Below are 15,260 nucleotides of genomic sequence, written 5' to 3' on the forward strand. Positions count from 1 at the left end.
CATTTTTCTTCCAGCATCTTTATGTGGTTCCTTAAACCAACATCAACATTTTTTAAGGTTTTTTAGTAATCCTGTAGTTTCTTAATTTTCCATAATTTCTTCATTTATTCATAGAGCATTTGGGAAAAGTTGCATTCTGATTTTGTAGTTGCTACGTACTGTGGCTGATTGGTGGTTTTGAAAAACAGATGTGGTATTTAAAAATGCCTTTTATATTGCTATTTTATTCCATTATTCCTAGCTTTTAATAAATGTTGAATGATTTAAGTGCTTACAGCTCTATCATAATTTTCTTTTCCTGATTTAATAGCTACCAAGGGTCAATGATGTGATTCAGCAAAGTCTTGTTGAATACTTTTTTGAGGGATACATTTTGGACCTTAGCTCCTCCAAAGTTCCCCTTTCTATTTTTTTCTGTACTGAGTAAAATCTTAGAAAGAAAGTGTGGCCTGTAAGAATTGTGTCTTAGCTAAACCTAGTCCATCTCCATAGGTTTTCAGAACATGAAGGACAAAATAGGGCAGTGGTTGTGTGTGGCTCAGGGTGGAGCTTCAGTTCTTGAAGTTGGAGGCTTTGGGCTGTATTTTCATGGTTTTACATCTAAATTCAGGATTTGCCTTGTGCAGCTTCCTCAGCAAGTGCTCACTGAAGGTATCATTTCCTAAATGGAGTTTCTTGCAGGACTTTGGTTTTATTGGCAGTCCATAAATGTAATTACCATTGCTGCTGCCTTGCTCTCCCTCAGAAGTTCCACATTATTATTTGCTTATCTTGTTCCCTCTCCTCTCCTCTGCATTTCAGCTGGTAAAATAACAGGATGCACCTTACCTGTACAGTCAGCAGGTGTTAGACATGGGTAGAGGTGAGATGTCCTGCAGATCACAGGACAGACTAAGCCTCGTAGGCCACAAACTTGGCAGTAGTTCTCCTTGATGTTCTCCTTTAATTTCTTTGCCAGAGCATTTTCTCTTTACGCTGCAGTTCTGTTTAGCATACACTAATATATTTTCTGTCTCTTGTCCATGAGTTGTGGTGCTGGCAGATATTTTTCTGAAGATCATTCATTTCATCTGGTTTTAAAGAATATTAAGGTAGCTGTTGACACAGGCAGCTTTGTGATTTGTATTTTCATATGGGCTGGTTTGGATATCTGTGGACTTGTAGTAGCACTATTTCATGCCTAATTTCATGCCAGTCTTTGAAACGCAGAAGAATTACGGTAATAAATATTGTCTGTATTCTAAGAATCAAACAGATGCAGTACATAACTTTTCTTTGATTTGGTTTATGTTCGTATTTGGATGTTACTTGACACTTCAGCTAGTAATCAAACACACCAGTGTTAGTGTTGTATTTTTATTGTGAAAAATGGAAGTCCCTGAGCTCAGTTGTTGCTGTATATTATGTATGCCTTCCTGTGAGCTGCTGACCTGTTTTTTCTTAAGTTTGCTCAAAATCTTACCGTGCTGTGCCTTAAAAAGTATTGTTGCCTTGGTGAAAAAGTGTAAAAGGATGTTACAGTGCTTCAGGGACTGTAATGAATCCGAGAAAGAAAAAAGACTGATTAACTGAATCAGAAAGGTGTGGGTTATTTTTTACAAGCAGACTCATAGACTCTGCTCTCGCTTGACTGAAGAACTGCAGGATCGTTGCGTAGTTCTTTCTGAGAAATTATTTCTCTGGTGTCTAATAATAATCATGCTTATTTATGACTTCTCAAAGTTTGGTGGTGATATTTGTGTAGTCTTGAAAGGCAAGATGAGAAGAAAGTGCAAGGTTATGTAATGCATTATCGTCCCAGAGAGAATTGTATAATGCCAGTAAGATTTTTGAGAGAACATCATACTTGAGTTCCATTTGCATTTCTGATTACAGCATCTGTGGTTTTACATTACAGCTTACAGAGCCATGTGGTTTTTAGTCATAACCTATTGACAGCATGGTGTCATCTGCCTTTATTTCCAGAATAAGTCTCCAAGCCCCATTACTGAAGGCATAGCTCAAGTTAGATAACATAGAATGAAAATGCTTTACTGTGACAAGAAGAGTCTTAATTGTCAGAGTGCGTTTAGAGCGCAATGTGTTTGGGAGTGCCACTGAAAGACAACACTACCCACTAGTTTCCTTCTCAGTATTGACTACCTCCTACTGGCCAAGGTGTTCATCTGCTAAATGAAGGAGGGAAACAGATCTGGCTAAAAAATGACAAGAAAACGAAATTTTGAAATGACTTGTTCTCTTTGTTTTTCAGCGATGTGCATTTTGTAAGCACCTTGGAGCCACTATCAAATGCTGTGAAGAGAAATGTACCCAGATGTACCATTACCCCTGTGCTGCTGGAGCAGGCACATTTCAGGATTTCAGTAACTTGTCCCTCCTTTGTCCAGACCACATTGATCAGGCTCCTGAAAGATGTAAGTACACAGTGTTCAAATGACACAATTAGTACCAGGTTTTATGAAAACTGCACTGTCATATCATCAGCTTAAGAATGCATTTGTTGACGTGCACTGTCACAGTTCACATACCCAAGAATTCATGTGTGTTCATGGATAGAAAAGATGTGAGTTAATACTCTTCTGTCTTTAAAGACCAGCAGTCCTGCACAGCAAAGGGTTTTTTTTTATTTTAATGACAGAACAAGAAAGAGGTTTACTGGTAAGGCTTGTCTTCTGTTGGGTTTTAGTTCAAATTGATGGACTTGCTTGTCCTAACTCAAGTTAGAGCAGCCTTCTTGCAAACACTTCAGCTAAATAATAGATTTAGGTCTGTTTATTTTGTACTTGTTCCACAGAGGAGTTGGTTCCGAAGCTCTCAGCTTTGTCTCGAGGAGAATAAAACTGTTTCTTTTGTAAGACTTCATTAAGGTTTAAAATGAATTTACTGTTATAAGAAGATTAGTTGAGAAAACTGAATTGAAATAGTAGCTATTAAATATATTAATTACATTGGAATTTCATAAGAATGGTCAAGTTTTTTATGCATAAGAACTACTAAGTAATTTTTCGGGTTTATTGAATTGTTCATAATTTTGAACAAAATAATAATTGAAAAAAATAATTCTTTTTAGCAAAAGAAGAAGCAAATTGTGCAGTGTGCGACAGCCCTGGAGACCTCTTAGATCAACTTTTTTGTACTACCTGTGGCCAGCACTACCACGGGATGTGCCTGGACATTCAAGTCACACCTTTAAAAAGAGCAGGTTGGCAGTGTCCTGATTGCAAAGTGTGCCAGAACTGCAAGTAAGTGAGACTTACAGGACATGGAGGAGTATGGTGTGAGATTTATGCGCTGTGGCTTTGAAATGCATATTTCATTAAATGTTTGGGGTATTTTTCCAAGAAGTGTGGATTATTTGCCCATCTTTTCTGTTATGATGCTATGTTAAGTAGCTGAGCAAACACTGGTATTGGAAGCTTTGTTCTAAAAGAGCTGAGCTGAAAGTCCTGTGTGTTTTACCCTTAGAGTTACCATTATCTTGGCAGGTTCTGGAAAGCAACAGAACATTCTAATTATTTTTCCTCCTTTTATACAGAGGAGGATTTTTCTCTAATTTACCAAATAAATAATTCTACTGTAGTGCTTTCACAGTCTAAGAACCTGTGTTTTAACTCAGCTGACAGTTCAGTTGTGCCTGTGCCTACATTCTGGGCAGGTCTCCTGCATTAGGCCCTCTCATTTAATATCTTTCAGAGGCAGATAAAGAGTTGTTAATGAAAACAAAACCATGGCTTAGTTGAGCAAAGAAGCAAAGTGACATGAGTGGCCCTGATTGAGTAGTTGCACCAGAGAGAGACAGAGACAATGAAACTTAGTTGCTGTGGCACTGTAAGAGTTCTCTTAGAAAATTCTGACTGCTTATGGGCTTGTTCTCTTATAACTTAATCTGATGGGCACTGCAGGGTTCTTTCGCTTGCTTGGGTTTTTTAAAGGATTTACTGAAAAAGAATTGAGTTTTGTTCAGCTCTAGTCAGATCAGCTGGGACAGTATGAAGGAAAAAAAAAACCACTCTTACTACTGCCTCATGTGTCTCATCAGTCAGTGCTTTCCTGTTTTCCAAGCAGAATACTTGGTATTTGCTAGCATTCACTCAACTCACTTCAGAAGAAGAGTGTTTCCTGATCACATACAGGAGATAGTAAATCTCAGGAATGAAGCTAGCATACTGAAGCATGTTCTAAAAAGTATCCCTGAAAATGTTTTACTAGGTGATTACAGCATCTGCTAACAAATCTTCTCTTTAGTGGAAGAGCAGAGAAAATGAGGTATGTTCACACCCAGTCCATGGGACCATATGAGAGATGTCCTTGGGTTCTGAGGGAACTGGTGGATGAAGTGGCTAAGCCACCATCCCTCATATTTGAGAAGTTTTGGCAGTCTGGTGAAGTTCCCACTGACTGGAAAAGGAGAAACATAGACTCCAATTTTACAAAGGGAAATAAGGAAGATCTGGGGAACCACAGGCCTGGCCCATCCGTCTCACCTGCCTGCCTACCAAGGTCATGGAGCAGATCCTCCTGGAAACTGTGCTGAGACACATGGGACATAAGGAGGTGATGGTGACAGACACCATGACTTCACTGAGGGCAGACAGTGCCTGAAAAATTTGGTGGCTGCTGGGATGGGGTTACAGAGTTTGTGGTGGAAGAGCAACTTGATGTCACCTACCTGGATTTGTGCAAAGTGTTCAGCACTGTCCAACACAGTATCCTTGCCTTTAAACTGGAGAGAAATGGATTTGACAGATGGAGCACACCATGGATTCAAGAGCTGGGGTCAAGGACTGAAGTGGAGACCAGTGATGAGTGTTGTTCTTCAGGGGTCAGAATTGGGGCGGGTGGTGTTATAAACATCTTTGGCACCCTCAGCAAGTTTGCCAGTGACGCCAAGCTGTGTGGGACAGTTGATGTTGCAAAGAAGGGACCCCATCCCGAGGGACCTGGGCAGGCTGGAGAGGTGGGGCTCTGTGACCCTCATGAACTTTAACACAGCCAAGTGCAACGTTCTGCACTTGGACTGGGGCAGTCTCAAGCACGAGTACAGGCTGGCAGAGGGGCACTCAGAATGGGTTGCCCAGAGAAACTGTGGATGCCTTTCCCTGGAAGTGTTCAAGGCCAGGCTGGATGGGCTTTGAGCAGCCTGGTCTAGTGGGGGGTGTCATTGCCCATGGAACTGGATGGTCTTTCAGGTCCCTTCCAACCCAAACCATTCTATAATTTCTCCCTGTGGTATGGCAGTTCCTCACTATTATTGGAAGAACAGCATTTTAAGCATATCTTCATGCAAAGAGAGGGTTTTTTAAACCACGAGATCTCCCAGGTAATGAGGTAGTATCTAGTATGTATAATGCCATATACTGCAAGGCTTTATCTAGGCAAATCTTGTTGCATGTTTACTTACTGCAGTAATTTATTTAAACGAAGGCAGAACACAATGCCTTTAGATATTACCAAACTATTTGTCTTGTTCTCAGCAAATTTATTTTATCACTGGAATCTGTGGTGGAGCTCTGTAATACATCATTGTAGAAAAATTGAAATCTCTTCCTTTAATGTTTGTTTTGCTCTTGCAGTCATATTGTCTGACATTGTAGGAGCTCCAATAGTCAGACTTGATGGCTCCTTTTTTCCTTTGGAAAAATTATGGTCAGACTGCAGAAACAAGTACAATTGGATGTTCTCTTCAGAAAGAAATAAAATGTATATTGCAGATTTTGAACTGGTTTCAGTACAGAGAGGCCATCAAATCTATCTACACATGTGTAAGTGAAAGTGGGCCAATATCTGATATTCAGAATGGTTGCACAGGCTCAGCTCTTGGTGAATAAACATAGTGGAATGCACTTGTATTTAAAAATAAATTTGAAGGCATTGTCTCTGGAGATATTTGTAAGTATGTTTGTGTATTTTTATGTGCACACCTGTGTCTTCCTGTTTAGACTTTTCTTGAAACAGATATTTTGTTGCTGCTTATTGAAATAATTGTTGATCACTTGTTACTTTTCTTAGACATTCTGGGGAAGACAACAAGATGCTGGTGTGTGATACATGCGACAAAGGCTACCACACTTTCTGTCTACAGCCAGTTATGGATGCTGTACCAACAAATGGTTGGAAATGTAAAGTAAGTGGGAAGGTTTCAGAGTAACTCCTGGTCATTTGTAAGAGCCCAAACTTTCTTATCCATACTATGCTGTTCCAGGTGTATTGTGGATTGCTGTTGCTGTGTAATGTAATTTGTAATTTTTGAAGGAATCCCACTTGGATGTAAATCCTCTGGCTCTACAGCTGCTCTGTGGGGGAGGCTGTCAGTGGTGTGGCTGAAGCAGCCTATATAGGACAGTAAATCAGCCTCCATAGGGAAAAGAGAAGTGTAGGATCCAGGTGCAGTGGATAACCTGCAGTTAATAACAGCTGCTCTCGTGATACAATGGGAACAAAAATGTAAACTCAAAGCTATAGTAATGTATGTAATCTATACTTAAAGTCTGTTTATATTCCACTCCTTGCTTACTGAAACAGTTCTGCAGCTTGTGGGTTCCTTTGCATTTGAGGAAGGCAGAATGAATTTGTTGTTTTATAAGTAACTTTGTAAGTAATTGCAGTGGGAAGTCCTTGTATATGAGATGTATGTAATGTTACATCAGTTTGGGGCAGTCATAAGATAACTGAGAGCAGCAATAAAAAAGTTTATCTCATAAGAAATACTCCTTTCAAATCAGGAGTAGTGTCAGGTAACTTCTTGCTATTGTGCAGGTTATTCATGCTCTGCTATCAGATCTTTGATAACTTTTTATATTATCAAGGACAAAAGCTATTAAATTTAATTAAAAATAGGAAAATGTCAGTTAATGGCAGTTCTATCACATTGTGAAATGTCATAATTAACTACTAAATTCTTGTGATCTCTAGAACTGTAGAGTATGTGCTGAGTGTGGCACACGAACAAGTTGTCAGTGGCACCATAATTGTTTGGTATGTGACAGTTGTTACCAACAGCAAGACAACTTACCTTGTCCTTTCTGTGAAAAACTGTGCCTCCAAGACTTCCAGAAAGATATGTTGCATTGTCACATGTGCAAAAGGTAAGTATCCAGCTTTTGTTAATTTGTACTAAAATGCATGAAGCTTATGATGAGCTGTGTGACACTGATGGGTTTCTGGGAAGGATGTACAGTACCACAGGATCTTGGGCAGCTCCTTGATCCTTCATCCCTAAATACAATGAACAATAGCAGGTAGCTTTATTTTAATCTTAGCAAATAAGTATTAATTGGCTGTTGCTTGAGGATATCTGGCAGTTACTTGCTGCAAGCTGCTGCTGCCTCTTGAATTTAACCTATTTTATGAGGAAGCAGGCTGAAAAAGTCATTGTCCTAAAGTTTAAAGACTCTTGTTTGCACTGATCTGGGTTGTTGTTTTTTTTTCTTTAATTTTCAAGTTAATATTTTGTGTTTAATTTTTGTCTTTTACTGTTTCAGTAATTAAAAAAAACCCTAAAAATACAGTATTTGGAACATTTTAAGAATGTAAGCTATGGTTTTTATCCAATAATACTGTATCTCACTGTGCAATATCATGATGGTGCTCTACATCTTGTGGAGTCTAGTTGGCTGTAGAGATAATTTAGGTCTTCATGTTTAAGTTTGTTCACTGTTTGACATGCTGACATATCATGCTTATTCCTCTAAAGTTCTCCATAATCAAGCATTGGTTGAAAATCTCTATTTCCCCATAGGAATGGGAAGTAGTGCTATTTTTTAATGGATTTTTACTATGATGCTTTATATTTTCCTTACTAAAATCACAGTCACAATAAATTAATCTCCCCAGATGGATTCACATAGATTGTGACAGATCTCCAGGTAGTGAATTGGAGTCTCAATTGAAAGACTACATCTGCACTCTTTGTAGACAAGGAGAAGGGGATCAGACTCAGTCATGTGATGTAATGAACACTTCTGAACTCATTCCTGAACCTGACAGTATAACAGGTAATCAAACTTAAACTTCACAGTTCCAAAATGCTAACATCAGATGTAATACCTGTAGTCTCACCAAGTCTTCTGTGAACCAGCCACTCAAATTCTGCTCTGTGAGGTTCGTCCCTTCCTCTGTCTAACAGCAACTGCTCAGGCAGTCCATGGGTGGCTTCTCTTTCTGGCTTCAGGATCCTGGGTATAAACATGAAACATGGGCTAGTGAGCACCATAACTGTGGCTCTCAACCTTCCAGCTCCAGCCTCTCAGGCTGTAGCTATAAACTTCACTGATTTATTTTGGATGTGGTACAGTTCATAAATGTGTTCATTTGACAGTCTGGCTGTTTCACTCATTTGTGCGTGGTAGATATTTTTGGAGACATTCAGTTCTCCTGTTTCTCTCTAGCTGCTGGTCAGTCTCATAGTGCTTGTTCTCCTCACTTGATCCAGGAAGGACAGAGCAGTGGGAGCTGGACTGTGTTCAAGGGACAGGTGTTTATTTAACTAGACAGCTTTTAATAGGTGTTCTTTTTCAGAGCAGTGTATGATCAGTCATCTTGTTTCTGAGACATTCTTATTTAAGTGGACAAATCAAGCAGAAAGTGGAAAGTTGTATAGAAGTGTAAAGTATGTTTTAAAAAATAAGTCAGTAACAGTAAGGAAGCACAGGGAGGACTTGGATCTGCTGATCTGAGCCCAGTGGGTCATCCACAAGAGCTGTGTTATAAACTGAAAACTAAATGCTTTTGTGTATTTTACACCACATGTGTGCTCTCTTGGGCAGCACCTACACTCATCCAGGCTGAATTTCCCTGGAGAAGCATAGCTGTGGTTAAATTCAGAAGCAAGGTAAAATGTAACAGATGAACTGCACAACCACTGCCATGTGCATTTCTTGGGCTTGCACTTGCTTGTGCACTGATCTTTTGTTATCCATAAGTATCTGTGGTTTTGAAAGCCTGGTAAATTTTGGCAGGAAAAGGGAAGTGTTAGGCTACAACAAAACTCTAATGTTTGTGTTCAAACTGATGTTTTGTATAAACAAGTCATCCCTTTGATGTTAGCCTGTACATTACCTTTTGTGAGCAGTAAAGACATGATGGAGAAGGTGCTCCTGGAGGAAGGGCAGTGACAGGAGGGAAATGTCTGTAGATGAGTTCACTCTGTTAGTGAACACAGCCACCAGCGTCCACTTCAGCCCTTGCAGATCTTTTCCCTTCTGAAAGCCTAGGAGAGGCTGTGGACTCCCAGGCAGTATTTTTAGAGCATTTTGAAGATGTCCAAAACAAAACATACACTGTCACAGCTCCCAGTCTCCTACAAAAACCCCTTTTGAGTAAATAGCAGGTTAATCTGGAAGGCTGAAGTTTTAAGCAATGCTTCTGTTAGGATTTCTAGCTAGTAGAAACATTGACAAGCATGCTCTTGTCCCCAGGGACAAGATGACAGGACTGTCATCTCACCTGCTAGGAGTAATTTGGAGCTATTACATCAGTAGAGTCATGCAGGGTTTTTATACCCAGGAGAACACTTCTGTACTTTAAAATGAGATTTGGAGCCAATCTAAATGATCATTTCCTTGAAGTTAAAATACCGCTTTAAAGTTGGCAGAGTCTGAGAGCTTTTAGGCTGCTAAAAGTAGTATCACCTAATAGTTGTGGGCTTTTTGAACTTAAGAAAGACTTTCTTGATGCAGGAAGCTGTGTTTGTTTCCCTGGATTTTTTGTGGTAACATCCATAGAGGATCAGTTCTCTTCAAGTTAATGCTTGTTATATACTTTGTTTTCCATACTTCATCTAGTGCATTTTAATGAATTTCCTTAACTGAAAGAGCTTTTACACAAGGGGGAAAAAAAGTATGTCCTCTTTCTGTGCTCTGTAGTGATCCTGTCAGCCAAAAAACCACTCAGTTGTGCCTTTTCCATGCAAAGATAAAGATATCTCAGTTCTAAAGTGACAAAATTCAGTTTTCACATTGTTGAACACGTGAGGTGAAAATCAGTGTTGCCAGTGCTGATGGTAGATGAAACTTCATGTCTATGCCATAATCCACTGTAGTATTTATATACAAATTTGCAGACTTCATGCTGCCAGTTCTATTGAATTTTATAGACCTGAAATTTAAGAAAATTCTTTCTTGTATTGCTCAGGCTGTGCAGAAGTCTGTAACTCTGTGCCTATTTTCACTATTAGGTGTATGTAATTGCCTTACAGATATCTGAGAGCTTCAGTGTTAATGAGTAAAACGTTCTTAATTTTTAAGGAGTGCTGTGTAGTCTCTTTACCCTTCTCACTGACCTGACTTGTCCTAAATCCTGTCATCATTAAATATCAGTCTCTCTTCAGCCAAAAGGTCAAACAGTGGCAGCAGTTGCTGATGCCAAAGTAGTAGAATAAACACAGCAATTTTAATAACTGTTTTGCTTCTCCTTAAGCTTGTACAAATGAAATGGAAATGGAAAGTGCTGGAGAGGATATGGCATTTCAGGAACAAGCCATTACAGGTCATGGCCCTGATCAGGAATCAGCTGTTGGGTGTGTTACAGAAGGTAAGAAAGAGCTTTGCACTCTGAGAAAATACCAGGTCAGAACCCTTCAGAACCAGAGCCTTCTTCCAGTCACTAAGGTTTGCAGTGCTTTATAAATGCAAGACGAAAAAGCACCTGGAAAGCACTAGGAGACACATTGCAACAGTTCCATCTGAGCTCTCAAGCAAGTATATTAACTTTGCTTGATAAAAGAAATGTTTTATTGAAGGGGAAGAGAGCCTTCAGAATATTTGTGTTGTTTTACTTTTGTTTGTTTGTTTTACTTTTTTGTTGGGACTGGCTTTTTCCAAGCTGGAAAAATAGTTCAATGCTTTGTATGCTGGAAGTTTATTGTAAAACCCAATGATTTGTTGCTATTTAAATACTGTCACTCACACTTTCTCTTATGTGCTTTATGGTTTTAACTCCACAGGCATACTTGGTTAAGGGTTTTCTGGATTTTTTTTTTTTGTTTGTGTGTTGGTTTTTTTTTCCTTTCCCTTTGTAAGTAAAAGATAATCTTTGACAGGGTTGCAGCAGCTGATCATTTCTGTTTCAGGAGAAACTGCATCTTACCAAATGTGCAGAGAGGAGCAGCTAAAGAAGGGTCAAATTCACTAGGTGTGTTAGTTACCAATATCAAGGGTAAAGAACTTGTCAGTATGTCCCATTCAGTCCCATTCAGATGTTAGAGAATGGCTGCTGTAAGGGGACACAATAAACTTGTATTTAAAGACAAAGTAAAAAAGCCCCAACTTTTCAGATTAGCTGTGATCACTCAGTTGTGCATCACAGTGGTAAAAGGGCTATGATTTAAGCTGTGAAGAAATATTCAGAATAAAATCTGCTGTCTGTGAACTTAGTGGCTGAGGAAGTTGTAGCAGTGTGAGGTTTAAGAAGAGTACAAGTGTAATAGAAATAAATGACCTGTAAGAGAATCAGGGCCCATCAAAGGAAGGTGTGAGAAGCCAAAATCAGAGCAAAGAATGTGGTTCTTTATAGAGTGGAACAAAAACTCTGGAACTCCTTGATGAAGAAAGTTATGGATGAAGGGTTCTTGATTTGGTCCAAAGACGGGCTTGATAAATATTTTTGAAAGAAATTAATATTAGATTAATAACTTAAATCAAACCAGCAGCAGCTGTTTTCATTTCAGTTGATTTCCTGAAGTCTGAAAGAGTTTTAGGAGGAGAATGTTTATTTGTACTTGTCCTGTTTTTCTTAGCTTTTTGTAAGTGTTGGGACAGTAGCTTAAAATACATTAATTTATGATAGCATGCATCTTCAGTACACAGAAATTAAAAAGAAGAAATTACTTTTGGCTGCCTACATGGAAATGTGTGTTCGATTCCTCAAAAATTAATCTTGGGTCTATTTTATTTTCATTTACTCTGCTGTGTTTTTAGGGAAGAAAAATAATGAACTAAAAATATAGACTACGTAAAAATAGATACAAAGAAAGATGTTAGTGAAGTATATTTTAAGCTACATATTAAATTCACTGAAGTAACGTGATATGTGTTGGCCTGCATGATGTGTACTGATACTTGTTGATCAGAACACCAGAAGTTTTTTTTCTTTTTCACAGTGAGCCTTTAATATGGTTGTACTTTATTACAGGCATATCACCAGGAGAAAAGACCACACAACTGGAAGCAGAAGTCTCTGTTGAAATCAATTCAGCTGAAATGGAAATGTCTCCTAAAAAGACACCAGCATCTGGTGACAGTCAGAGTGAGAAAATGATGGAAGTGGTAGAAGGTGTTCAAGCTGTAGCACAGCAGGAGTTGGACAAACCAGCTGAAGAGACACAGCTGCCTCAGGGTGGTGGTGTGGAGGTATCAGAAGTGTCCACAGCAGACTCTCGGTCTCTGTCCTCAGTACCTGAGACCATGACTGTGACACCAGAAATTCTGGAGACTGAAAGAAAAGGTGATATTTCTGTCCCCGTAGAACAACAACTGGAAATAATGAGAGTGCAGAAAGATGTAGAAAAGGAAGAAACCCATGAGAAATCAGAAGCACCAGCTCTTCTAGAAGTAGAAACTCCTGCTTCAAATGGAGGTGTTGTAAATAGTTCACCAGTCAGAGACAAACCCATAAAACCACCAGCTGAGACTTGCCCCTCGCTTCCCCCATCACTTAATCTAAACAAGACAAACGTGTCTTCCTCACCAGATGTTTCTCTAGACTTGCATTCTGCACGAGATGTGCAGCACAGTCAGCCCCCAGTGCTGCCTCCAGCTGCTGGGAGCGCTCTCCCAACCACCTACATATCAGTCACTCCAAAAATCGGCATGGGCAAACCGGCCATCACCAAACGCAAGTTTTCCCCTGGGAGACCCAGATCCAGACAGGTAAGCACATGCACTGTTCCTTTATGTGTCTATTAAATTGCAGTATAACTCATCAAATCCACCTGTTTCTTATAAAATGCATTGATTCTCCTGAGTGTGTGGTTTATTTCTTCAAGGAATTAATGGTCTGGTAAATAATGAAAAAGTTAGCTATCATAAAGCTTCTCTGGTGAGAATCTGAGTTTCTTTTGGCTCATGGTTAAAGCAGACTAGAAGAAAATTTGTTGTGTTTTTTGTCTGCTACAAATGCAGATAGACACAATGCTGTGCTGTTTAACTTACCTTTTAATGTTTTTCATATATGCATTTATTTTGGCTGGTACTTTCAAAGTGTGTTAAAGCTTCTTAAACTGGCCTTAGAGAAGAACCTTCTACAACTCTGTGTCTGTTACTCTGCCAGATATTTCCTTGATCGACATTTCTAATGGTGTGGTAAATAATTCTGTGGTTTTGTTACATTAGGAAATACCATGCAAGAACTTGTACAAATCATTGTGGTTTGACTCAGGATTAAATTTGATCAGTGAAAAGAATCCTCAAGTCTGTCACTTTCTGCAACATCTTTCTCTCTATTCGCGTTGTGTTCCGGGGAAAATGGTTTATCAATCCAGGGTATTCATTTCTTGTTGATGAAATTCTATACAGAAAGTGTGTCAGTGTGACAAGTTAGTGTTTCATCTTCTCATCACAATTTATTTGTAGTCTTTGGGACTTCCAGGTTGATGATTTCGTGCTTTTCTGGACTTAATGTTAACAAAGGTTTTTTTATATATTGCACAATTCTTTCAGTTTTTACATGTCATCTAAGGGTTCAAAATTTTTGCTTCCTAAGGTATGAGAGAGTGTTCTGGAAAGTTTTTCTGCTGTTTCCACTGAGTTTAGGAGGTCTGTGTTTGTTGTGCTGCAGTTAGGTTTTCCTGGGTCACTGTACAGTCAAGTGTATGTATCATATTTGCAGAAATATGTTAATGCCTTAAACAAATTTCTCTTCAGTACTCATAAGTTCCTGCTCTGGGCTTTTGATGAAGGACTGAAAGCTTTTGAATGATGTTCTGTAGGATATGTAAAAAAGAGATTTTTAAATGTCCAGTTACAGGCAAGTGGGGTTTTTTTTGAGCGAGATGTAATTGGACAAATCCACAATGTGGAAGGCATGTATTTAAATCACTTTGGATTGCAGACAGAAATAGGTTTGGGTTTATTTTATGGGAGTTTTAAATTATTTTTTCTGCTGAAAACATTCATTTTTTAAAAGAGTGTGTATTTTTCCAAATGGAGAGTTGTGCATAGGAGCAGAAGCAGAATCCCAGAATGGGTCAGGTTGGAAGGGATCACAATGGGCCATCTGGTCCAACCTCCCAGCTCAGGCAGGGTCATCCCAGAGCACATGGCACGGGTTGCATCCAGCCAGTTTGGTTTCCTGTTACATGGGGATTCTGTGGGATAGTGTTGGAAGAACACTATGTTAAACGGTGTTGCATTTATTCTGTGTATCTGAATTGAACAGAATTGAAATAGTTATTTTTGCTATGGCACTGTGTACTGGAAAGCAAAGATTAAATCAGTAAATAGAACGCATTACAAATTTTGGCTCTGAAACAGTGGTAGGTGAAGAGTTGAGAGCATTCTGTAGAATAATTTTGAATAAAAAACAATAAACTTTTGCTGGTTTTGTAAATTCCAGAAATATTATTTTAGTATTATTCCAGAGTGTGTTCCTTGAGAAATACTTTGATCAGAGGTATTTAATCATCATGAAGATGTTGGTGATGATCACTGTTCCACAACACACTGAGTGTCTGTTGTTATTTTAAGAGGTTGTTTTAAATGAGATTTAAGAAGGCAGAGCCCTGTGATGGGTTTGGTTGTGTGCTGTCTTGGATGGGATGGTTTTTTTGCTGTCTTCACTTACATGGTATCACTAAGTATGTTGTTGTAAAAGGTAAATGTTGGAAAAGAAGAGAAAAAAAGAGTCTTTTTCAAGGATCAGTTGTTGTTACAGTTTTTATGCTTGGTGCTTGGTTGGTTTTTTGTTGGTTTTTTTGGTTTTTCTTTAATGAGGAGAGCTGTATTTTCAAGTGATTAAAGTTTGTTCACAACCCTAAAATTACATTAAATATTAAATTGCAAATCCAGCTTTGTGCATTTGCAATTGCAGTAGGATTCATAAAGCGTTAAGCAGCTAAACACAGTCAGTGGTAATTTAGTGAGATCTCCTGACCCTTGCTGACACTGGGTTTCCTTTTGTTATAATTTACTTGCAGCTGTGTTGTTCAATTTTGAGGACTCAAGAATATGATGGAGAATTAGAACTTCCTGTTTCTGTCACAGTACATAATTATTGCTGGGGTTCTGATGTAAATGAACTGAATAGAACTTTCTCTTCAGTTTTGT

The 15,260-nt window shown here is 38.8% G+C and overlaps 1 protein-coding gene across 15 annotated transcripts in view; it reads left to right on the top strand.

Moving 5' to 3' along the window:
- Positions 1-15,260, top strand: part of KMT2C (lysine methyltransferase 2C) — a 189,260-nt gene that overhangs the window by 98,460 nt on the left and 75,540 nt on the right. For 14 of the 15 annotated variants that reach the window (XM_041408287.1, XM_041408291.1, XM_041408290.1 and 11 more), the window contains 7 exons: positions 2,252-2,414; positions 3,071-3,242; positions 6,010-6,124; positions 6,913-7,085; positions 7,834-7,994; positions 10,417-10,530; positions 12,130-12,866. In XM_041408287.1, coding sequence (XP_041264221.1) covers positions 2,252-2,414; positions 3,071-3,242; positions 6,010-6,124; positions 6,913-7,085; positions 7,834-7,994; positions 10,417-10,530; positions 12,130-12,866 — 1,635 coding nt within the window. The remainder of the gene's footprint in view (positions 1-2,251; positions 2,415-3,070; positions 3,243-6,009; positions 6,125-6,912; positions 7,086-7,833; positions 7,995-10,416; positions 10,531-12,129; positions 12,867-15,260) is intronic. The other variant, XM_041408296.1, reaches the window with a different exon arrangement.

Source organism: Onychostruthus taczanowskii, unplaced genomic scaffold (assembly GCF_017590055.1).
Source record: "Onychostruthus taczanowskii isolate IOZ18803 unplaced genomic scaffold, ASM1759005v1 scaffold3, whole genome shotgun sequence".
In the NCBI taxonomy this organism is placed as follows: domain Eukaryota; kingdom Metazoa; phylum Chordata; class Aves; order Passeriformes; family Passeridae; genus Onychostruthus; species Onychostruthus taczanowskii.